General features: G+C 43.8%; 1 protein-coding gene across 1 annotated transcript in view; it reads right to left on the bottom strand.

Moving 5' to 3' along the window:
• ITIH5 (inter-alpha-trypsin inhibitor heavy chain 5) overlaps positions 1–24,165 on the bottom strand; it is an 80,834-nt gene that overhangs the window by 40,303 nt on the left and 16,366 nt on the right. Inside the window, 3 exon segments of the mRNA NM_001102516.1 lie at positions 11,643–11,893; positions 14,094–14,195; positions 15,395–15,558. Of these exon segments, the coding sequence (NP_001095986.1) occupies positions 11,643–11,893; positions 14,094–14,195; positions 15,395–15,558 (517 nt within the window).

Below are 24,165 nucleotides of genomic sequence, written 5' to 3'. Positions count from 1 at the left end.
ATCTGAACCCAGGTCTCCTGCACTGCAGGCAGTCTGCTGCTTGGCAGGCAGATTCTTTACCAACTGAGCCACCAGGGAAGCCCTCCGCATCCCTCAGCTCTAAGAAAGATGTCCTGTTGGCAGAGGCAGTTTCACAACTCGTCTCTCTAGCAGTGCTCTAGCAAACCCTAGATGAGTTCGTCATCTGCCAGGTGATACAGACCAGCTCTACTGTGGTTTTGGACCAGCAGCCATCACCTGGGAACTTGCTAGAAATACAAGTTCTTGGGCTCGTCCCAGAAACCCTGCAGGTGGGACCCAGGGATCCATATTTTCACAAGGCTTCCCAGGTGATTCTGGCTCCTGCACAGACAGTGGTGGTGTGCCTTTGTGAGCGGGCGGCACTAGATTCTCTCTAACCTTCAAAGTTGACACAAATGAGATTTTATTCTCTTTACACTGTGAAGGAGAACAAACCAATCAATTGTAAAGGAAATCAACCCTGAATGTTCACTGGAAGGACTGATGCTGAAGCTGAAGCTCCAATACTTTGGCCACTTGATGCAAAAAACCAACTCATTAGAAAAGATCCTGATGCTAGAAACACTGAAGGCAGAAGAAGGGGGCGATAGAGGATGAGATAGTTAGATGGTATCATTGACTCGATGCACGTGAGTTTGAGCAAGCTCCAGGAGACGGTGAAGGACAGGGAAGCCTGGCACGCACAGTCCATGGGGTGGCAAAGAGTCGGACACGACTGAGTGACTGAACAACAACACTGTCAGGATGTACCTACCATTTCATGTTCCAAGTCTTTCTTGTTGAAATGGTCTTTACAATTACCCTGAATTAATACCATTCATAGTTGAATGAAAGCACCAAGGATTAAAAAGTATAATTTCTCTCTTCATAATCAATTTGACTAGCCTCTTTGATATAAGCCATGAGAAAGGATAGTGTATTATTATTTTAGTTTCCTACTGACCTCTGATGTTTGCTAGTGCGTGATGAAAATTCATGAGATTCCTATAAATGGGCTTCTTTTATGTGCTCAAAGAGTGGGTTGATCCCCAACCGGGTTATTCACCAAGAAGCCCAGTTCCTGAGGTTGACCTCCACCCACTAAGTATCAGACAGTCAATGTGACCCAAAGAATTTTCCACTACCTATCAAAAAAAAAAATATAAAGGCCCACTGGGAAAAATTCCAGAGAAGTATTTGTAGAACATAAAATCCTCTTTTTATTAGAGAGAGAAAAAAATCAATGAGGCTGCCCTAATGACTGACCAAGATCGAAAAGCAGAATAATACTATTTAGCTTTTCTTCCGCGTGAACAGGGGTCCTGCTGCCTGCCACAAAATCGGAAGCACAATGAGCTAATTTATTAGCAGGGCCCTCAGCAATCATGGGATGTGTCCTAAACATAATGAAGAGTGCAAGGGAACAGGTTGGGAGCAGACCAAGAGAATGAGAACCTGACCCACTTTTCTCATGAGAACCCACATATCCTGGCTTGCCCTTCTTCACACCCACTTGGTCAGGGCTAGCAGTGAACTTCGTGATTACTTTGAATGGGAGGAAGCTGTGTCTTCTCATGCCATCTCCCTGTTTTCAGCCAAGCAAGAGTGATCTCCTGCAAGGTGACCTTCACGGGCACAGGACTGCCTCTAGGGCAGCCCCTGAAGATGCACCGACTGGTCTGTCTCCACCCACTCTGTCCTGCTTCTCAGGTCATCAGCATCCCCACAAGGCCTTCTTCCTGTCTGAAGTCCCATATTTTTTAACTGGAAAATATGTGTTTTTTAGAACCCATACAATATCAAGGGAAGTGGGCTCCAGGGTTTGATAGACTCAAAAGACTGACTTATCATCTCTGAGCCTTAGTTCCACATCTTTCAAATCCACATCATAGAATCATGGTCAGAATTAAATGACATCACATCTAAAAGGAACTAAGGATGGTGCTGTTGCTAAGTCGTGTCAGACTCTTTGCAACCCCCTGGACTGTAGCCTGCCAGGGGGTTTCTGTCCATGGGGTTTCCCAGGCAAATATACTAGAGCCAGTTGCCATTCTCTTCTCCACGGGATCTTCCTGACTCAAAGATCGAACCCGTGGCTCCTGCATTGCAGGTGAATTCTTTACTGTCTGAGCCACTAAGGAAATCCCACCAGACACACAATGAATGCTCAATACATACTAGCCCCCAGCCTCTTTCCCTCAAGAAGCACTTTGTTATTCTGTCTAGGATGAAAGGCAACTCACAAGAAAAAAAAGACATTTTGGTAACATATAGTTTACATTTTCCAATAGCAGGTTTCTCTATACCACTGAAAACTTAGTAAAAAAAATATTCATTATTGGGAGGAAAAAAAGGCACATCATGTGGAACATCCATAACAGGGAATTCAACAATGTCTGGCTTTGCTGGTAAAGAATCTGCCTGCAATGTAGGAGACCCTGGGTTCGATTCCTGGGTTGGAAAGATCCCCTGGAGAAGGGATAGGCTACCCACTCCAGTATTCTTGGGCTTCCCTTGTGGCTCAGCTGGTAAAGAATCTGCCTGCAATGTGGGAGACCTTGGTTTGACCCCTGGGTTGGAAAGATCCCCTAGAGAAGGGAAAGGCTGCCCACTCCAGTATTCTGGCCTGGAAAATTCCATGGACACATACACGACTGAGCAACTTTCACTTTCACTTCACATATAGGGAATAACCTTTGTAAAGGTTGTGGAGGCAGTGGTTTCTCAAGAGTTCCCTGAAATTACATACAGAATTTGGCATGAAACGGTACATGTATACCTTTTTCGGGACAGATGTCTATAGCTTTCACCAGATTCTCCAAGGAGCCCTCTTAAGGCACAGAACCACACATACAAGTGGTATGAAATATTCCTGTTCTTGGGACTTCCCTGGCGGCCCAGTGACGAAGACTCCCAACGCATGGGGCCTGGGGTTCGAGTCCTGGTCGGGGAACTGGATCCCACATGCCACAGCCAAGAGTCTGAGAGCTGCAGCTAAAGATTCCATGCGACATGACTAAGACCCAGCACAGCCACATAAACAAATAATTTTTAAAAACTCCTATTTTCCCCACCGATTCTATCTTGTACTGATAAGACATTGTTTATTTTGCATAAAGGGTGAAAAGAACAGGATGTTATTTACAGACAAACATTCCCCTCCTAGACGACCACATGGGAGGAAAGGAAAGCCAGTTGCTATGCACAGTGTCTAAAGGTGTACAGCAAAGAACCACAGTCAAGGGCATCAGTTGAATGCTACTCCCCTTTCGGTCAACTGATGGGGGATTTCCTGGCCTCTGTTTCCTGTGGGCCTTGGGTTCGCCCACTGTCAGGGAAAAGCAGCCAACACCCGGGGATTTTACAAAAGCATTTCCAAACACCTCATTTCCCCTTGGAAAAGAGGTCAAACTGCCTGTGTTTGTTTATGTCACCTGCTCACCTGGGCTCCAGTGGGGAGATTTCTTCAACAGAGGGAATGAAGAATTGGGCAACTACCCTCCTTCATCGAAAAAAGACAAATTCAGGCCAATCGGCAGAGTGTTAACAGAAAAGGTGATGGGGATATAATTACGCCATGGTGACTAAGGTTAATAATACAGTAGTGCTCTTGCCTGGAGAATCCCAGGGACGGGGGAGCCTGATGGGCTGCCGTCTCTGGGGTCGCACAGAGTCGGACACGACTGAAGCGACTTAGCAGCAGCAGCAGCAGCAGCAGCAAGGAAGCCAATCTTAAAAGTTCTCATCTCACACATACACACAAATTCTGTAACTGTGAGGGATGTCACCTAGGTTTACTGTGATCATCATTTTGCATCATATATAAATATCAAATCAGACATAGAAAACAAATTTATGGTTACCAAAGAGGAACGGGGAGAGGGATAAATCAGGCTTTTGAGATTAACATATATACTATAAAATGGGGTGTCTCCGACGGCTCAACAGTAAAGAATTTGCTTGCAATGCAGGAGATGCGAGTTTGATCCCTGGTTCAGGAAGCTTCCCCTGGAGGAGGAAATAGCAACCCACTCCAGTATTCTTGCCTGGAAAATCCCACAGACAGAGGAGCCTGGCCGGTACAGTCCACAGGGTTGCAAAAGAGTTAAATGCGACTTAATGACTAAATAGCAACAATATATATAAAATAATAATCAAAAAGGATCTCTGCTTAATATTCGGTAATAAACTATATGGAAAAGAATCTGGAAAAGAAGGTTCCGTGCATGCTAAGTCACTTCAGTTATGTCCGACTCTTTGTGACCCCATGGACCATAGCCTGCCAGGCTCCTCTGTCCACAGCAAGGATACTAGAATGGGTTGCCATGTCCTCCTCCAGGAGATCTTCCCGACTCGGGGATCAGACCCATATCTCCTATGGTTCCTGCATGACAGGTGGATTCTTTACCAGTGAGCCACTGGGGAAGTCCCTGAAAAAGAACAGATACGTGTATACGTAAACTGAATCACTTCGTCGTACACCTGAAACTAACGCAGCGTTGCAAATCAAATGCATGTCAATTAAAGAAAAACACTTTTGTGAATTTTTAAAAACTGCCCACTCTAAGTTCTTCAAGGGCCATGACAAGGGCCGTGGACATCGTAGCACAGAGCAGGAACACGGTGAGGACTCACTGTGAGCTCTTGGAACGTTTAACGTGGACACGGCTCAACAGGTCAGCACATACTCGGGCAGGTGGACGGAGGGGCCCTTCAAGAGGACCATCTTGAAAGTGTTTTGATGGGTGTGGCAGTGCTCTAGTCAAATCATGGCACATGCTTCCACCTCTGGTTTCAGTCACACCTGTGGCAGACAGTTCCATTTGCCCGGACAACATCCCACCTCGTATAGCAAACTAACACAGCAGGGAAAAGGAAGAAGCAGAGTGAGCCATCCTGAAGAAGAGGAGGATGCTTACAAGTATTAAGTGAAAGAGAAGGTCACCCTCCCGGGTGGCTCCGAGCCATCCTGTTCACAGCTGACCCCCACCCAGCTACAGCCGATGACCAGACGAGATAGCGTGGGTCCTCCTATTAGCATTAAAAACAAAACAAAACAGACCCGACTTGGAGCCAAATGATTCATACATCAGTGATTTCTGCACCGAACAATGTTGGAAACCCTCACGTAACAGCCAGATTGCTTCCTGGCAAAGGTACAGAGGCCAAGCGGGGCCATACCCTTCCAGCTGCAGCCTGGAGACTGGATCCCGGGGAGGGACACACGGCAGCAGGGAACCGGAGCTGGGGGTGAACCGTTAGTCACAATGCAGGCTTTAATAGCGCAGGGTGGCCAGATTTAGCAAAGAAAAAGAATGCCCTATCACATCTGAATTTCAGATACACCACCAGTGACTTTCTAGGATAAGCATGTCTCAGATACTGCATGGGACACGTTGTTTACTTGGAGTTTCAAATTTAAACCCAGCATCCCCTCTTTTATCTGGCAATTCTGGAAACAAGTCTTCTGGAACCAAACTCTGCCTCCGAATCCCTCCTTCACAACAGAATAAGAGCCATACCCAAGATCTGGAGAACTTAACCAACTTAAACCAGGCAGGGGGTGACAGAGGATGAGGTGGTTGGATGGCATCACTGACTCAAGGAACATGAGTCTGAGCAATCTCCAAGAAGTAGTAAAGGACAGAGAAGCTTGGCATGCTATATACAGTCAGTCCATGGGGTCACAAAGAGTCGGACACAACTTAGCAACTGAGCAACAACAAACCAGGAAGGTGTTGAAAACCCAATCGCATCTTCATTGCTGACAGTTATTTATTCTTAAATTCTTTTAACAAATACTTACTGAGCACCCATTCTATGGCAGGCAGCATGCTAGTTGCCTCCATTACAATCCCGAGAGCCATTACAGCAAATGGCAGGGTCAGGAGGTTACCAGACCAAGCAAAGGAAAAGAAAAATATGATTTTTAAACAGATTCAACCAACTCCTCACTGGTGTCTACGGATACACAAGACACTGTAGATACACACAAGTCTAGCCGGCAGTCAAAGGTGACTTGAGCTTGCAGGACTCAAGACTAGTCATTAATTTATCCTCAAAGACCCCCGCAGAGTCAACAATCTCATCTTCCAACATCAAAGGTAATGAAACTGTGTTTCTAGTGCTTCTCTTCTTTCTAATGAAGCTTTCTTGGTTCTTAGGATTATTTTATGGGAACCTGACCTAGGAGTGATACAATTAAAAAGCACGCTGTAGGCTGAGTTCCTGGGCAGGTAAAGGGTAATGAGCACACATTCCTTGCAGAGCACTTGGTGGGGGCGGGGTCGGGGCGAGGGGGGGGTGGCGCGGGTATGGGTTCTAAAAACCTAAAGCATAATTTTTTTTTTCCAGAAAAGATACAAGTTAACTTACATACAAACCAGAAATACACCCACAGACATGGAAAACAAATTTAGGGTTACCAAAGCGGGGAAGGTGGGGTAAGGGAAGAAATAAATTAGGAGTTTGGGATTAACATATACTACTACATATGGGCTTCCCTGGTGGCTCAGACAGTAAAAAATTTGCCAGCAATACAGGAGACCCCAGTTTGATCCCTGGGCCAGGGAGATCTCCTGGAGAAGGGAATGGCAACCCATTCCAGTGTTATCTCCTGGAGAATTCAATGGACAGAGAAGCCTGGCTAGCTAAAGTCCATGGGGTCGCAAAGAGTCAGACACGAGTGAGTGGCTAAGCACAGACAGTACATAAGGGGAAAGGATCTGAAGAAATAGATACACGTGTACCTATAACTGAATCGCTTTGTTGTACACCTGAAAGTGACACGACACTGTAAATTAACTATACTTCAACTTTTAAAATGGTTAAAGATAAATGAATAAAACAATTCATCTAAAAAAAGCTGCTTCTATGGGTCAGGATCCTAATAGAGTTCATGTCCATACATTCTGCTGGGAGGTCCAAAGTAAGGCTCCTAACATTTACCAACTGTCAAAACCACCTGGGGTACTTTGAAAAATGCAGCTGTCTGAAAAGAGAGACAGAAAGTGGATTAGTGTTTGCCTGGGGCTGAGGCTGGAACAGGGAGTGACTGCAAAGACGCACAAACAGCTTTTCGGGGTGATAGGAATGTTCTAAACTTGGATTGGGCTGATGGTTGCGCAACTTTGCAAGTGTACAAAAATTACTGAGTTAGAAGACTTAAAATGAGTAAATGTTATGCTATGCAAACTTAGCCTCAATAAAACTGCTTTTTTAAAAAAAGCAAAGAACAGGACTTCCCTGGTAGTCCAGTGGTTAAGAATTTGCCTGCCAATGCAGGGAACAAAGGTTCAATCCCTGGTTTGGGAAGATCCCACATGCCCCGGAACGACTAAGCCGGTGAGCCACAGCTACTGAAGCCCGCATGCCTAAAGCCCGTGCTCCACAGCAGGAGAAGCCACAGCAACGAGAAACCCGGACACCCCCTACTAGGGAGCAGACCCCATCCACCGCAACTAGAGACAGCCAGACGCAGCAATGAAGATCTAGCAAAGCCAAAAGTAAATAAATAAAATTTTTAAAAAGAAATGAGCAAAGAATATAAAGGATAAACTATGCAAGTCACAGAGCCATATCTGTTTAATGGTAGGAAAAATTTTGAGCATTATTCTTGAGCATTACAAATAAATAAATTAAAAGCACTCATAAAATTTTCAGTTTCTCATGGAATAGACTCAGAATATCACACCTCAAAATACAGTTATCAAGGCCTTAACCTGGGTAAATTCTAATTCAAGTGTTTGAATGAGGACTCAGTCATCTGTTTTTTTTTTTAACCTCTCCAGATGACTCTAGGGTATAGCCAGGTTTGAGCATCACTGATATAAAGCCAAAGGAGATGAAAAAGGCCCTTAGGTACCTTATTTCTAATATTGTTTATCTCATTTTATTTTACTCCGAGCCATCAGGGATCTGATCATAAAAGAAAATTTTATGGCCCCAACCAGTTTTTTGTTTTGCTTTTTTTTTTTTTTTTGAATCATGGAAAGGGCAATAGGTGCCACAGGACCACAAGAAGTTTGAGATTTTAACCTAGAGAGTGAAGTAACCAGCTTTAAACCAATCACATAGATGGAATATTTATCCAGGTTATAACTTAAGATCGTCAGACATCCAGGGATGCTCCAGAAAAGAATGAATTTCAAATACTCTTGTTCCATTGAGCCCCCAAATCATCAAGTCACTGAGGGAGAAGGAAGCAGGGTGAAGGAAGAGAGGGAGTGTGGTCTTGCACTGAACACCAATTTGTAACCTGTTAGAGTTTGAACCACACACACAAGTTAACTGTTTTAATAATCCAGAAAGTAGAATGCTTTGACTTGCAAATTACGTCTCACAGCATTGGCTTTCACATTGAGACAAAGTTCATTCATTTATGGTTCAATAGCCATGGGCTGAACACATCAGACAAGGAAACTGAGGCAAAAGTAGGTTCCACAGCTTTTAGGCTTTCTCTTCTTTTTATGGACCTAGGGGGAGACATGGAATCTGAACTCACACCCTAAGTATTTTACAAAAGCTCCCAGGGAGGGCTGTCCTAGAAGTCTGGTGTGCACAAGCCGAGTCTAGTAGCTAGCACACAGTCATTCTTATCTAGAACTGCTTCCCTAACAATATCAGAGGGTCCAGTGGATAGAGATTTGCTCAGACAACATCCAGAAGTCTGACCTCAGCGGCCTGCACTGGCTCCAGTCCACATTCACACGCTTGCAGCCCACGTCCGGGTCTCAGTTCTCTTCTAGCTGCATCTCTGCCCGGGTGCTTTTGGAACACATGCAACAACATCCAGGCACAATCACAGCATCCTGTGCCTCTGGCTCCTTCCTGCAGCGGCTGTTTTGCAGGAACAGCAGCAGCTGAGCTCTGGACCGGACTGAAGAGCAAAAAGGGCCCCAGTCCACCGCACCTGGCCCAGGGAACGGCCCGTGAGATCTCTCGCTCTGCAAGGCCAGATATCTGGTCTGGTGCAAAGAGCCAGGAAAACAATTTTCTTAAAAATAAACAAATTCCCAGGAGATCAATGGTCTGGAAACATTCCTCAGAGATTCCCACAGGCCCTGCTGATAAGCAGTGAGCAACTTTACAAACAACCATCAGGATTCAGACCTAGCCCTTACAGGATGACCCACACACCACCACACAGACACATCTTGGAAGAGTCCTGGTGGTTCTGAACCCGGCAGGGCACACAGGCACTTCATTTCTAGAGCAGGATAACCATCCTTCCCATGTGGGATAATTTCCTGATAAATTATGATTAGGAAAAAATGAAATTTTAAAACATTCTTTGTTATTAGTTTAGGTGTGTATTTTTTTCGTTTCTTTTTTCCCTTTTCTTCTCTACTTTGCAGACACCTAATCAGCTATCTACTCTTTAAAAGGCATAGTGTTTGATACCGTACGGAGGGGCTTTCCTGGTGGTTTACTGGCTAAGACTCCATGCTCCCAACATAGGCGGTCTCGGTTCCATCCCTGGTCAGGGAACTAAGATCCCACATGCCACAATTAAGACTGGATGAAGCTAAATAAATAAATGATAATTTTTTTTAAAAAAACTAATACAAGATGACAAAGGTTAATCTGACAAAGTCTTGTTTCCAAATCATTCATGATCTAATAGGAGAGATACGATTTGGAGAGGAAAAACTGAATAGAAGGTAATTGTAATAATGATGATGATTAAGATTTTACTTGGCATGAAAGCTTCTCAATGACCCTGAGAGACGGTTATAATCCCTATTTACAGATGTGTAAGCTGATCTCACAGGGCCCAAGTCATTTTTTTCAAGGATATTAACTCTTAACTGATCACAAATCCATTAACCCTACCTATAGTGACCTCAATGATCTAAGAATGATGTCTTTTATCTCATATCATTTCTGAATGTCAGGTCTCTTGACAATATCTTTAACTTTTGATGAGATCTGGACGGACTGCAAACTCAGTGCTTGGAGTTAACTTCTAACAAAGACCTGCATCCACGCTCCAGTCTTTGAGAGCAAACTACCTCTCTCATCCAGAGTCGTTCACTGAACTGCATGCTGGGGGCGCAACCAGGTTCCATTCCATTTACTCTTCCCACTAACAGCTCCAGGTCTTCACTATTTTCCCCTCAAGTAAGATTAACAACATTCTCTTATTCCTCATGTCAAGGCATTTCTCTCGTCTCCTTGCAAACTCATCCCTAAATATTCTCGTACGAGAAGGCTTCTTGGGCGACTCTGCACCCTCCTTGCAGTCACAGGGGTTGAATTCAGGTTCTGCATTTTCTGCGATCTCTTATCACTCAGCCTTTCCCTGACCTCAGGGTCACAGGTACCCCAAAGCCTTGTCATTTTAACCCTGGTGCAATTTTGGGGGCACATCTGTATCGTTATCCAACTTGACGTTAGACCTTACAGATATATTTAGGATAAGGCCGAATGCAAGTGAATATTAAATATAAACTATTAGTTGATGTTAATATAGCAATTAAATTAGATTGAATTTTTCATGATCATCTCAGCAAAGAGTGCTACTTAAAAAATTAAAATATAAGGGGACTTCCTTGGTGGTCCAGTGGTTAAGAACCCGCCTGCCAACCCAGAGGACATGGGTTCAATGCCTGGACCCGGAATGAAGATTCTACATTCTCTGGGGCAACTAAACCTCAAGGAGCAACTACTGAAGTCCGCTCACCCTAGAGTTTACCATCTACAAGAGAAATCCAAGTACCACAACTACATAGAGCCCACACGAAGCAATGAAGACCTAGCACAGTCCAAAATTAATCAATTAGTTAACTTTAAAAAAATTAAAATCTGAGAAAAACTCAAATTAAGTGATCCTGCTGATGAACACAAATGTCTGCGTCTAAATCAAATTTCCAGTACATATCTTTCTCTATTTTTAGAAAGAATATAGCACATTAGTTAGATGTTTCTGTTAATGTTAAATGTTTGTTTTGATAACACAGTATTTAAAAATAAGGTAAAATAAAACAGTATTAGAAAATGACCCCATCATCCCTCACCCATAAATGATTATTTTATATGACTTCCTAGTCTTTGGTCAACTTCTCAGTTACGATATTTAACATTAAAGCGTACATACAAATGTGTCTCTTTTTTCTTTATCATATGACGAATTGTTTTTACAACCCCAATTTACTAATCACATCCATGTACTTGAATATTTAGGATGAAGGAGTGCTTTTGCTACTACAAACATTATCAAACACGTCCGTATATATAACCATCCCAACATTTTAGATGCCTCACCAAGGGTGGAGTCCCAGAAGCGACACAAGAGTGAGAGATGATGAGAACATTGTAAAGTCTCCTGATAGAGCACGGCTTTAACAAAAGGCATTGCTGGGACTTTACTGGTGGTCCAATGGTAAAGTGTCTGCCTGATCAGGGAACTAAGACCCCACATGCCTCGGGACAACTAGAGTCTGTGCCACAGCAAAAGATCCCCTGAACTGTAATCCAGACCCAATGCAGCCAAATAAATAAATTTTCTTTAAAAATGCACAGGGCACTGTCTTTGCTTGGCTGTTGTCCTTCAGATCCTCGCTTCACCTTGGGCCTGGACGGCAGGGGCGCCATCGGCTTTAACACCGGGACACCTGAACACACCTGCCGGCACCTCTCACCTGGCCCCCGGCCGCTGCCCCTCTGCCGGCTGTTCTGCAGCCCCAGCACCTCCAGCTCCGCGATGCCTGGCCTCTCCAGCACGGTCACCTCCACCGTCAGCCGCCCCACCAGCTGCTGGGGTCGCACGCTGACCACGTGCTCGTACTTCCCCAGCCGTCTCTGCAGGAGCTCCTCGTAACTCAGGAGGAAGGCAGCCTTGTCCTTGCTGGGAAGCACCGCAGAAGCTCTGAATGTCTCCGTCCCCTTCTCCCTGGAAGGAAGAGAAAAGGCGATGGGGGATCGGAGAAAGCCAGGCACCCTAAAGTCCAAGATGGTCCCAGCCAAGCGCTCTCAGTGAGAACCCTCAGCATTCCCTACCAACAAGCCACCAGCCACTGCAGCCATCCCCACGATGCACCCTGAAGGGCTTCAGGATGGAGGGAAATAGGAGCCTGACCTATAGTTAGTTATAGGTTATACTTAGAGGTAGCTAAGGTACATACCTAAGGACTCATTTCAAAGAGCCCAGACTCTTGCACCTTCCCATACACAGAAAAGCACTAAAACCATTCACCTGAGACATCTGGATTTTTTTCTGATTAGTAGGAATGTTCTGATATTCAACTACATTTATTTTTTCAGTAGAACCTCCTCCATATCCTAGTCCTCCCTTACTTCTCTGGAACAGTCCCTCAGAGCTACCTGAGAGATGGTCTCCAGGGCTATGGTCCTCAAAAATGCCCCCAAGAAAACATAATCCTCGACTTCCAGGTTGCGCGTAACTTTTTCAGTCGATATTATAAAGAAAAACTAGAATTTAGCTTTGGGAAGAGAAGCAAACGCCTGCACTAAAGGAACGTTATACAGGTTCGAGGAATCCTGAAGAGCAGAGAGTTCAAAGACCACGGAAACCTTCTACTTCTTTCTCCCTGACGCAGACCCGAGGGGGCAAAGGGGAAGACGACTGACACAGGTGACCCCAAGGAAAAACACACAGGGCCCTCCCCGGTGGTCCAGTGGTTAATACTCCGCACTGCCAACGCAGGGCTGCCAGTTTGATCCCTGGTCTGGGAACAGAGATCCCACATACCAGACGAGGCGTGGCCAAAATAAATTAATGAATAAAGTAACATTTTTTAAAAAAAGGAAAGCAGATACATGCTGTGATCCAACTGAACAGAACTGTGGCATGATTCTGAACAATTTGTGAAATGTAAAAAAAATTAATAATAATCCTCATAAAGCCCACACTATTTTCTCTAGATCCTGTGATCGTTTTTCTTCAAAAGGAAGAGATACTTTTTTCAACTGGGCTAGCAGAGAAGGAAACAAATCTCAGTATACTAGGTGGCTCTGCAGTTAATGTTATTTACAGTCATTCAAAGTGAATTGACTTATTGGTCTTCAATGTTTGGATTCAGTTTATAGACAAAGAATTCAAATACCATGACAGATCAGAATTTAAATATTGATAATTCTGACAAAGCAAAAGTAAATGATTAAGTAGGAAAAGAAAAGGGTGACATGCAGGAGAGAGAATACTACCATTGAAGATATCAGGGCTCATCTAGGATGGTATAACTCTGCTTATACTGAAGAAGAAAAAGAAATAATACAAAAATTTGGAATGCAGAGAGGAAGTGGGAGTATTATAAATCTGCTGAATCCTCTTTCTTCACAGCAGAGAATCAATAATCAATATCTGATTTTTATCAAGAAATTTTTTAAAAAGCAAGACTATAGTCAAAGTTATGGTTTTTCCAATAGTCATGTACAGATGTGAGAGTTGGACCATAAAGAAGGCTGAGTGCTGAAGAATTGATGCTTTCAAATTGTGGTGATGGGGAAGAGTCTTGAGAGTCCCTCAGAGAGTAGGGAGATCAAAACAGACAATACTAAAGGAAATACTCATTGAAAAGACTTTTATGCTGAAGATAAAGCTCCAATACTTTGGTCACCTGATGAGAAGAGCTGACTCACTGGAAAAGACCCTGATGCTGGCAAAGATTGAGGGCAAGAGGAGAAGGGGGCAGCAGAGGATGAGATGGTTGAATGGCACCACCGACTCAATGAACATGAGTCTGAGCAAAGTCTGGGAGATAGTGAAGGACAGGGAAGCTTGGTGTGCTGAAGTTCATGGGGTCGCAAAGAGTTGGACATGACTTAAGTGACTGAACAAGAACAACAATCATAATATTTAGAATAAGGGAAGTAACTACCATAAAACTACAGAAATATCAGAAGTGGATCTTTCTAGGGCATGAGAACTGGGGGATGGGGGTGAGTGGGTTTTTGATCATAAACCCTCAGCTACTATATTGTTAACCAGTTATATTATATATTCTTAATATGGTAAAAATAAAAAGATAAATCCTTGAAACAGGGTGAAAACAAGATGAGAAGTCAAAGAGGTAGAAAACTTGACACTTGGCTGTAGTGGACTTTTAATTCTTGAATTCAATGGTACTTACCCATTATCTTCTATGGTTTTATTCCTCTTCTCTTTTACCTTATCACCATTTCTCTTTTCTCTCTCTGTAATTTCTCCCTGATACACCTTGTCTCCAATAAGCCTGAAACACAAGAGACAGCTGTGTTGACTTAAGAGAACGAACTTATGGATGTCGGGGGGAGGGATGGGAAGAGGAATAGTTGAGTTTGGAGGGGACATGTACATGCTGCTGTATTTAAACTGGAGAACCAACAAGGACCTAGTGTATAGCACAGCGGACTCTGCTCAATGTTATGTCGCAGCCTGGAAGGGAGGAGAGTTTGGGGGAGAATGGATACTTGTATATGTATGGCTGAGTCCCTTCACTGTTCTCCTGAAACTATCACAGCATTGTTTATCGGCTATACCGCAATACAAAGTAAAATCTTTAATTGAAAAGAAAAAAAGAGAGACAGCTGTGCTGCCAGCTTGCCAAGACAAACTCAAGCATGGAGCTCATAACCATGACAACCCTAGAAAATATTTTTGTTTGCCTCCTGGATATGCACTGAGAATGCATTCCAGACTAGGGCACTACCCTTGCATCACTCATTTCGTTCGAGGGCAAATTTCAACAGGTCCATGTGTTAAGAGCCAACCCATGGTGTCTCTGATTCTCCAGGAGGGACACAGAAGACCTGCTCAAACAAACTTCCAAGAAGATGCACCAACTAGAATCCTGCCCAGACCTAAAATTAAACCCATACACCTATTTTGCATCTCTTTACCTCTTAGTTCAGGTGAAAAGAAGAAATATATGGTGTCTAGTTATCAAAGGTTTATCATGCTGGCTGGTCCTTCAGATGTCAGCTTCAAAACTGACTCCTCTGAGCCACCTCTCCAACTCCCCGACCTAAAAGAGCCCCCTCAATCCTACCTGTCATCTCTATAGCACTCACTACTGTCTGAAGGCAATCTCATTATTCATCTGTTTGCTTATTTGTTTCTCCCCAGAGGAATTTCTAGAGCAGAACAACACTCATCTTTTTCAAAGAAGTAGACCAATCACCCAAGTGTGCCTGGCCCGGGGTGGGGAGACATTTGTTGGAGAGAAAGAAAGAGGAAATGAAGGGGACGAAAGAAGAGATAATAAAAAGGAGGCAGGGGGAAATGGGGATGGAAAGAAGAAGGCAGAGTGGAGGGAATCAACCTTCTTTCCCATGGACAGTCCTTTGGGTTGAGAATTTATATATTCTCAGGGTCAAAGGCTGTGGTCCTCACAGCATCTCAGGCTCCCCCTGACCACTCTACAGAGAAATCTTCATTCCAGGGTTCACCTACGCAGTGAAGTTAGTGATGAAAGCTGCAGCTGGAATCTGCATCTGAAACGTGACTTCCTGGTCCTCAGAGCCTCTGTTGAGCATCCTACAGGCAACTGTGGTGAAGGCATAACGGGAGATGATGGTAGACTTCACTGAAAACTCCGTCATCAAGGGTTTCGTTTTCTGTTGGAATCAAAACACACAGTATGCTGTGCACTTGAAAGAATCACAACACTGTAAATCAGCTATACTTCAATTTTTAAAAAACACAGTATTTTCCACACACATAGCCCACAAAAGCATGATTCAACCATTTGGGGGTAGGGATGGTCTTTTTTTTCTGTAAGAGAAAATCATCTTCAATTTGGGAGTCCTTGAACTTGTGATTGATTTCTTTCTTTGTCTTGTCCTGAGTTCCTGTGATTTCCCCCTTCACTTGTAAGAAAACCACAGCTGAACAAGCACACGACAGAGAAACAACCCGCTTAGCCCAGCTTTAAGAAATGAACCCAGTAGGACGGATAAATTAGAGACTGGGATTAACATATACATGAAAATGAAAGTGAAAGTTGCTCAGCTATGTCCAACTCTGCGAACCCATGAACTATACAGTCCATGGAACTCTCCAGGCCAGCATACTGAAGTGGGCAGCCTTTCCCTTCTTCAGGGGGACCTTCCCAACCCAGGGATTGGATCCAGGTCTCCCGCATTGCAGGCGGATTCTTTACCAGCTGAGCCACCAGGGAAACCCAACATATACACACTACTATGTATAAAATAGGGATTCCCAGGAGGCACTAGTGGTAAGGAACCTGCTGGCCGACGCAGGAGACCTGGGTTCGATCCTGGGGTCGGGAAGATTTTCTCAGAGGAGGGCATGCAACCCACTCCAGTATTTTTGCCTAGAGAATTCCATGGACAGAGGAGCCTGAAGGGCTACAGTCCATGGGGTCACAAAGAGTCGGACACGACTGAGCGCCTTAGCACACACACACATGCGTAAAACAGATAATCAACAAGGACAGGGAACTCTACTCAATACTCTCTAATAATCTATATGGGAAAAGAATCTGAGAAAGAACGGATATATGCATGTATGTAACTGAACCACTTTGCTGTACACCTGTAACTAACACAACATGGTAAATCTACTTCAAAAAACACTTTTTTAACTGTAAAAAAAAAAAAAAAACAGACACATGCAAGTTTTCCAATTTAACAGAGTTAACTTTGCTTAAAGAATTTAATACATTATTGGGATTTTATAAATATGTGAAGCACATAACACTTTTATAAATTTTTAGATCACATTTCTAGGATCACTGAACTGATCACAAGATCACAGCATGCCTAAAGAAATTCTCATACTTCCAAATTAATTTCAATATCCACTTAGAGAAATGATACTGTGGGGTTTTTCCGTTCAGATGACAATCCCACTATTATACAATGAAATCAACACTGAGCTCAAGAAAGTATTTGGGGAATTGGAACCCCCAAAAAGGAAAGTGTATGCTAATTACATTTATCCCTAAAGCTTCTGATAAAGGGCAGTGGCTAGAAAGTGCAAATTTAAAGGCTGGTTAAAATTATTCACTGATCTCTGTGCATCCATAATACGTGTATATGCTTCTATCTCTTTGTATTATAATTTCAGCAAAGTGTCTTCATCACAAGCATTGAGCCAAGCCAGAGTAGGGGCGGGGTTGAAGGCAGAGTTTTGGAGACTATTCATCCGGTGGCTGAACTTAAAGTAGAAAAAAAAAATTAACTGCATTTGAAAGATTTTCACCTAAAAAGAAAAGAAGTTCTCTCATTTGGTCTGAGAAGGAATTATTTCAAAACAATGGTTCTCAAGATATGGTCCACAGATCAGCAACAACAGTATTACCCAGAAACTTTTGTTAAAAATGCAGAAACTTTAACACATATATGTGGAATCTATAAAAATGGTACTGATGACCTATCTGCAGGGCAGGAATGGAGATGCAGACACAGAGAAGGGACTTGTGGACACAGTGGGTAAAGGGGAAGGTGGGATGAACTGAGAGATTAGCATTGACCTATATACTGTACCGGGCTTCCCTGGTGGCTCAGCTGTAAAGAATCTGCCTGCCAATGCAGGAGACCCAGGAGAAGCAAGTTTGATCCCTGGGTTGGGAAGATCCCTTGGAGGAGGAAATGGCAGTCGACTCCAGTATTCTTGCCTGGAGAATCCCCATGGACAGAAGAGCCCGGTGGGCTACAGTCCATAGGGTCCCAAAGAGTCGGACACGACTGAAGCGACTTAGCCTGCACATTTACACTACCACGCGTGAAACAGACAGCTAGTGGGAGCTGCTGAATAGCACACGATGCTCAGCTTGGTGCTCTGTGATGAGAAGAGGGGTGGGCCGGGAGGGTCGGAGGGAGTCTCAAGAGGGAGGGGATATATGTATACATACAGCTGATTCACGTTCTTGTACAGCAGAAACTAACACTGTAAAGCAATTATCCTCTGATTAAAATATAAAAAATTTTAGAAGAAATGTAGTTTCTCGGACTCCACCCCAAACTCACAGAGCAAGAATCTCAGGGGCCAGGCCAGCAATCTATGTTTCAACATGCACTCTAAGGGACTCTGATGTTTGAGAAACACTTTTTAAAATTAATATTGCTAGATGACACTTCATGTATTTCTGCTATAGTTTTATAATATCTCTAAATTGAGAGGGCTTCCCAGGTGGCTCGGTAGTAAAGAAACTGCCTGTCAAGAATGAGACATGGGTTCAACCACTGGGTCGAGAAGATGCCCTGGAGAAGGAAATGGCAACCCACTCCAGTAGTCTTGCCTGGGAAATCCCGTGGACGGAGGAGCCTGGTGGGCTATAGTCCATGGGGTTGCAAAGAGTTGGACACAACCTAGCAACTAAACAACAATATAAATTGAGAGGGCTTGAATAAATCACCAAAATTATGTCTTCTTTTGAGATCCAAGAATATAAAGCAAAGCCAAAAGTAAGGAATAAAGCTTTGGATTTTAAGAAATTATTCCTGAAATCAGGAATAACTGATGACAAAATATTCTTTATGTACATCTGGTCTCTTTAGGACAAAATCTGCTGCATGACGCCACGGTGTCTGGAGAGAAATTGATACAACAGTAAAAACTGCACACCCTCTTCGTCTCTTTAGATGTTTGAGTTTACAACCCTGCTTTAGTTGGGAGTTGCCCTTGAGCTGCATTTAGATATTGGGTTAATTATTCCAAACTCTACGCTCTGTCTCATCATGACACATTTTACTGGTTTTGTTTTGGGAACTAGACTTCTGCATATTAGAAACACCCCTGAAATGAAGAAGTTATAGTGTAAGCTGCAAAGACAAATATGAAGAAAAAAAGAAGAAACTCAAGTCCAATCCCATCACTTAACCAATGTAAGATCAGGATAGGGTACTTGCCTCCAGTCACACAGGGGGAGCTAAGAAATCCAGAGTAAAAAGAAATGAGCTATCAAGCCATAAAAAGACACAGAAGAACCATAAATGCATAGTCCTAAATGAGAGAAGTCCATATGAAAAGGCTACGTACTGTATGACTCCAACCCTATAACGTTCTGGAGATGGCAAAAGTACAACTATTGCAGGGAGGGGCAGTCTGTGAACACTCGAGTCCAGGATTTCTAGCGCAGTGAAGATACTCAATTTTGTTGTTGTTGTTCAGTTGCTACGTCATGTCCCAACTCTTTGTGACCCCGTGGATTAGAGCCCACCAGTCTCCTCTGTCCATGGAACTCTCCAGGCAAGAATACTGGAATGGGGAGCCACTCCCTTCTCCAGGGAATCTTCCCAAGCCAGGGATCGAACCCTGGTCTCCTTCATTGCAGGTGGATTCTTTACCATCTGAGCCACCAGGGAATCTCAAATTCATGTCCATTGAGTCAGTGATGCTATATAACCATCTCATTCTCTACGGCCCCCTTCTCCTCTGATATGATAATGATGGATGCATGCTAAGTCGTTTAAGCTGTGTCCGACTCTGTTCGACCCTATGGACTGTAGACCACCAGTCTCCTCTGTCCATGGGATACTCCAGGCAAGAATACCAGAGAGGGTTGCCGTGCCCTCCTCCAGGGGATCTTCCCAACCCAGGGATCGAACCTACATCTCCCTCGTCTCCTGCACTGGCAGGTGGGTTCTTTACCACTAGGGCCACTTGGGAAGCTCCAATAATGATGGATATATGTCATTGAACACTTGCTCAATCCCATAGAATGTACACCACCAAGAGTGAACCCTGAGGTAAACTATAAACTTTGAGTGATTATGATGGGCCAATACAGGTTCATCTTGGTTAAAAATGTCCCATTCTAGAGAATGATGTTGACGATAGCAGAGGTGATGCCTGTGTCAGGGTAGGAGTATATAGGAAATCTGCACTTTTCTCTCAACTTTGGTTTAAACCTGAAACTGCTCTAAAAAATAAAGTCAAAGTCTTAACGATACTTTAAACAAAACCCAGTGTAAGAATCGGGAGTCCCTAACTTCTAATCCTGCCTCTTCTGTTAAAGGATTGCAGAAGCTGGCCGCTCAAGGCTTTCACAGCGGTCACTGTTAGACAGCCAGTAAAATACAAAACTGCCAAAACATCGTAAATACAACGCTGATTTAAAAGTTACCTGTGAACCTCAAAGTTATCATCCCATCAGATCATGAGCACTCCAGACAGGGCAGGGACCTGAATGCCTTCTGCACTGGTGTCATCTTCTGACATTCCCCCCCACCCATTTTTTTCTTATCAATTATCACTTCTTTACACAAAAGTTGAGTACTAGCATAGAAAAAACCCTTGTTAAGTTTACGTCTTTGATAAGCAGAGGACAGTTCTAGCATTCCGAACAAAGCTGAGCTTCTTTTGTAGAAGGTCTCTGCCCTGTACTGTTTCTGATGTAATGAAAGATCGGCTACACTCGGTACCCTTGAGACTTATCTTTGATGTCACACTGATTTGTTCTCATTTATGAGATAATGATCAGTTAGAATTTCACTGCGACTAAAATGTGACAAAGCACAGTTCATGGCTCATGGCCCCAAGAGATGAGCTGAAAAAAGTTTCAAGAAACTATTTTAGTGTTTCTGCGCCTGCCTTGTTACTGGTTTCCCATAGGAGGCTGTGTTATTGACACGAATACCCCTTGTCTGGCCGTGATGGCACTGTCTGCTGAAAATCCATTAACATCAATTATGCACTCCTGTATCCCCATCCCCGAAAGCTTTCCCTGCCCTCTTGGACTGCAAACACGTGGAAAAGAGGGCTCGTGACCTTTTTCTTTTTTTTTCATGCACAGCTCTCAGCATGGAGTCAAAATCAAAACCAATTACAAAACTGAATTTTCTGAATCTCGAACAATTAAAGAAAAATATAAATCCCCCCAACAGGAAATGGTAAGAAGTAGTATTTGGTTAAGTGCAACTCTACATTCTAGGATGGATCGGGAAGAAATATTAACATACAATCTGTTCTCTCAAGGCGCGGGGCGGGGGCGGGGGGGGGGGGTGGGGGGGGAAGAAAGCGCAAAAAAATAGGAAGAAACACAGGAAGATACAAGGAGGCATATGTATTTATTTATTGGCTAGAAGACTTTCCACAGTCCAGAAGGAAGAGAAAAACGGTGAAGACCGTAGGAGTAAGAAAAAGCTTTTTAAAGAGATATAGAATTTGTATGGAGTGAAAGAGAACAAAAAGAAATTCTAGAAATGTAAAAGACGTAGAAACAAGAGTAAACCAGAGCCCATTCCTGGCATAAGAATAGAGCGGTTTAGTTAGAGAGGAGGGCGCGTGGGGTGAAGAATATTGGCCAGGTACATAAAATTGTGAGGGGTGAACCACCCCAAAGACAAGCACAGAACCTGGAATGGCAGAGGTTTACAAAAATGTGTCGTAGAAGAAAGGATATAAAACAGTGGCCTCAACCTCTGCCAAAGCACAGTGCTTAAAAATCCAACATGCTTTCCATACTTGTATTCGACTCAGTATTTTGTTTAGGGATGTGGGCAGAAACCAAGCCTTCCTGTGACATAATCATTTCTTCATTATTTTTTCCTACAAAAGCTAAACAGATGGAAAAGTGTTTTGAGGCAGGGAGGGTCTTAATTAGTCAGGGATCAGAGGTTTCCGTGTGACTCATGTGAGCCGTTTAAGATCAAGCCACACAGAAGACATCCCAAATCACCCACGATGCCATTGGAAAGGTGACCGGGAGTGTCTGCCACGGGCAGTGCCAGAAGCCAGGCCGCTTCCCAGAGGATTATCCTCCTGCTGTTTTATTCTGGGCTAACAATTCTTCCTCAACCACTAGAATAAATCATCTCAGAGGTGGAAGAGAACCTCAGAAACCACCTCATCCTCTCCCCTCACTTGATGGAGCTTGGCAGTTGGCTGGTTCCAAGTCCAGAGAGGAAACTGAAGTTGCTCAGCCGTTTTTGACTCTTTTCGACCCTGTGGACTGTAGCCTGCCAGGCTCCTCTGTCCATGGAATTCTCCAGGCAAGAATACTGGAGTGGGTTGCCATTTCCTTCTCCAGGGGATCTTCCCAGCCCAGGGATTGAATCTGGGTCTCCCGCATTGCAGGCAGACTCTTTACCATCTGAGCCACCAGGGAATCCCCAAGTCCAGAGATCTTAACTATTAATAAACCTCAATGCTGCTGCTTCTTTTTTTTTAATGCTTCTTCTTATCTAGAAAAAGTTCATGCTGCTATTACATGAAGCAGAAGACCTCCAGACACGGCACCTCCCTGAGGACTGTATTTACCACCTTGGGGAAATAATTTCCCCTCTGTAGACAGAGGATGTCATCAGCTCTGAATTGCCTATTTGCAGTAATACATTCTATGGCGTGATATTTCATTTTATTTAGAGACGAAACACAACAGGCAATTATCACCTTTGTTCAGAAAAAAAAAAATTCTATAATCTCTTAAGATAAACCATGATGGAACTCCTTTGGCGGTCTGGTGGTTAAGACTCTGACCTTCCGGTGCAGGGGACGAGGTTTCAGTCCCTGATCGGGGACTAAGATTCTGCATGCCCACGTGAGTCGTTTAAAAACATAAATGACTCACTCATGTTTTTGTGGCCAAAAAATAAAAAAAAAAAATTTTAAAGATGAACCAAGATGGCCAGTGTTGGGAGTAGGGAGACAGATACATACATTACTAGCTCTCAGCGAAGTAAAAGTGCCAGAACCATGCTACCTGCTCAATTGACTGTATTTTCTTCTTTTCTATATCCCTTTTTTTTTAACACCAAGAAAAATAGTAATGTTTTAATACTTAGAAATACTACAGAAAAATTAAATTACTGAAAACTGGGATTGTAGTCAGCACACAAATATTAGTATATAGGTCACTTTTATAGATTATAAAGTGCTTGTTACTACATTTTATTAGCTGTGTATACTGACATAGTTGCTGTTGTTGTTTAGCCACTAAGTTGTGTCTTACTCTTTGCGACCCCGTGGACTATAGCCCACTAGGCTCCTCTGTCCATGGGATTCTCCAGGCAAGAATACTGGAGTGGGTTGCCATCTCCTTCTCCAAGGGAGCTTGTTGGCCCAGGGATCAAATCCACATCGCCTGCATTGCAGGCAGATTCTTACCACTTGGCCATCAGGGAAGCCCTATATTGACATTACCTTCTAAAGAAAAAAAGTGAATGTTTAGGCTGAGTGTAATTTTAAAGATTAATAAGACAAGGACTTCCCTGGTGGTCCAGTGGTTAAGAATTCGCCTTTCAACGCAGGGGATGTGGGTTCAATCCCTGGTCAGGGAACTAAGATCCCACATGCCTAGGGGCAACTGAGCCTGTGCACTGCAATGAAAAATCCCAGGTGCCAACACAGCCAAATAAATAAATATTTTTTAAAAAACTTAATACAATAGAAGAGGTAGGGGTTTCTGCTGAGTATGTTATGAGTTATGCTGGTGGCAGTAGGGGTGGGGTGGGTCTGTTGTATGTCCTTTCCATTTGTCTTCTGGGGTAGCAGTAGGGATTGTGTGCCTGATTCACAGGACATCAATTTTACGTTGTTATAGTATTTTCTATATTCCTGATGCTCCGGCATTTGGGGATTTGATCTTGGAGAGGTTACTCCGCCCCTCCCAGGGTCAGCTGATTCCTGGAGATAGCAAACGTTGCCCTGTGAGCACAGCTTCAAGATACAACCAATCAGTAACAGCACCACCCCCATCCCAGCCACCTACTTTGCCAAGCCCTTGCACACCAGCCGATATTCCCCCTGTGCCAAATCACCCCATGGCCAGATGCTGTAGCCCAGAGATTGCCAAAATTATTTCAGCTACCCAGTCCTACAGTCCATGGGGTCACAAAGAGTTGGACACAATGAGTGACTAAACCAGCACCCAGTCCTACGGTTACTCGGCACCCCTAACCTGACTCATCAATTCCTTCCTGCAAAAACCCCAATAAAGGCTCCTGGCCATGCTCTCCCCTCTGACCCTGCTGCCCCAAGTGACCTGGTGCTTCTCCACGTGGCCCTGCATGCCACTCGTCCCTGGGGACCTGTGAATGTAAACCTCCTCCTTCCTGATGGTCATTTCTGTGTCTGCGTGTCTCACCACATCCGCTCAAAACAAATCTTTGCTGCAAATTTTAGAATCTCTGCTACAAAGGGGATGCCAAGACATGAATCTGCCATTGGGAGGTTAAAGTATGACAGCGAATTATTCTAGGAAAACCAGGCCAGTAGTTGCGAAGCACCAAGGAGACTCCAACAAAAAGATACTCCTG

The sequence above is a fragment of the Bos taurus genome, chromosome 13, assembly GCF_002263795.3.
Source record: "Bos taurus isolate L1 Dominette 01449 registration number 42190680 breed Hereford chromosome 13, ARS-UCD2.0, whole genome shotgun sequence".
Classification (NCBI taxonomy): Eukaryota; Metazoa; Chordata; class Mammalia; order Artiodactyla; family Bovidae; genus Bos; species Bos taurus.
Note: the sequence above shows the minus strand (reverse complement) of the source record. Positions and strands in the feature narration are given on the sequence as shown.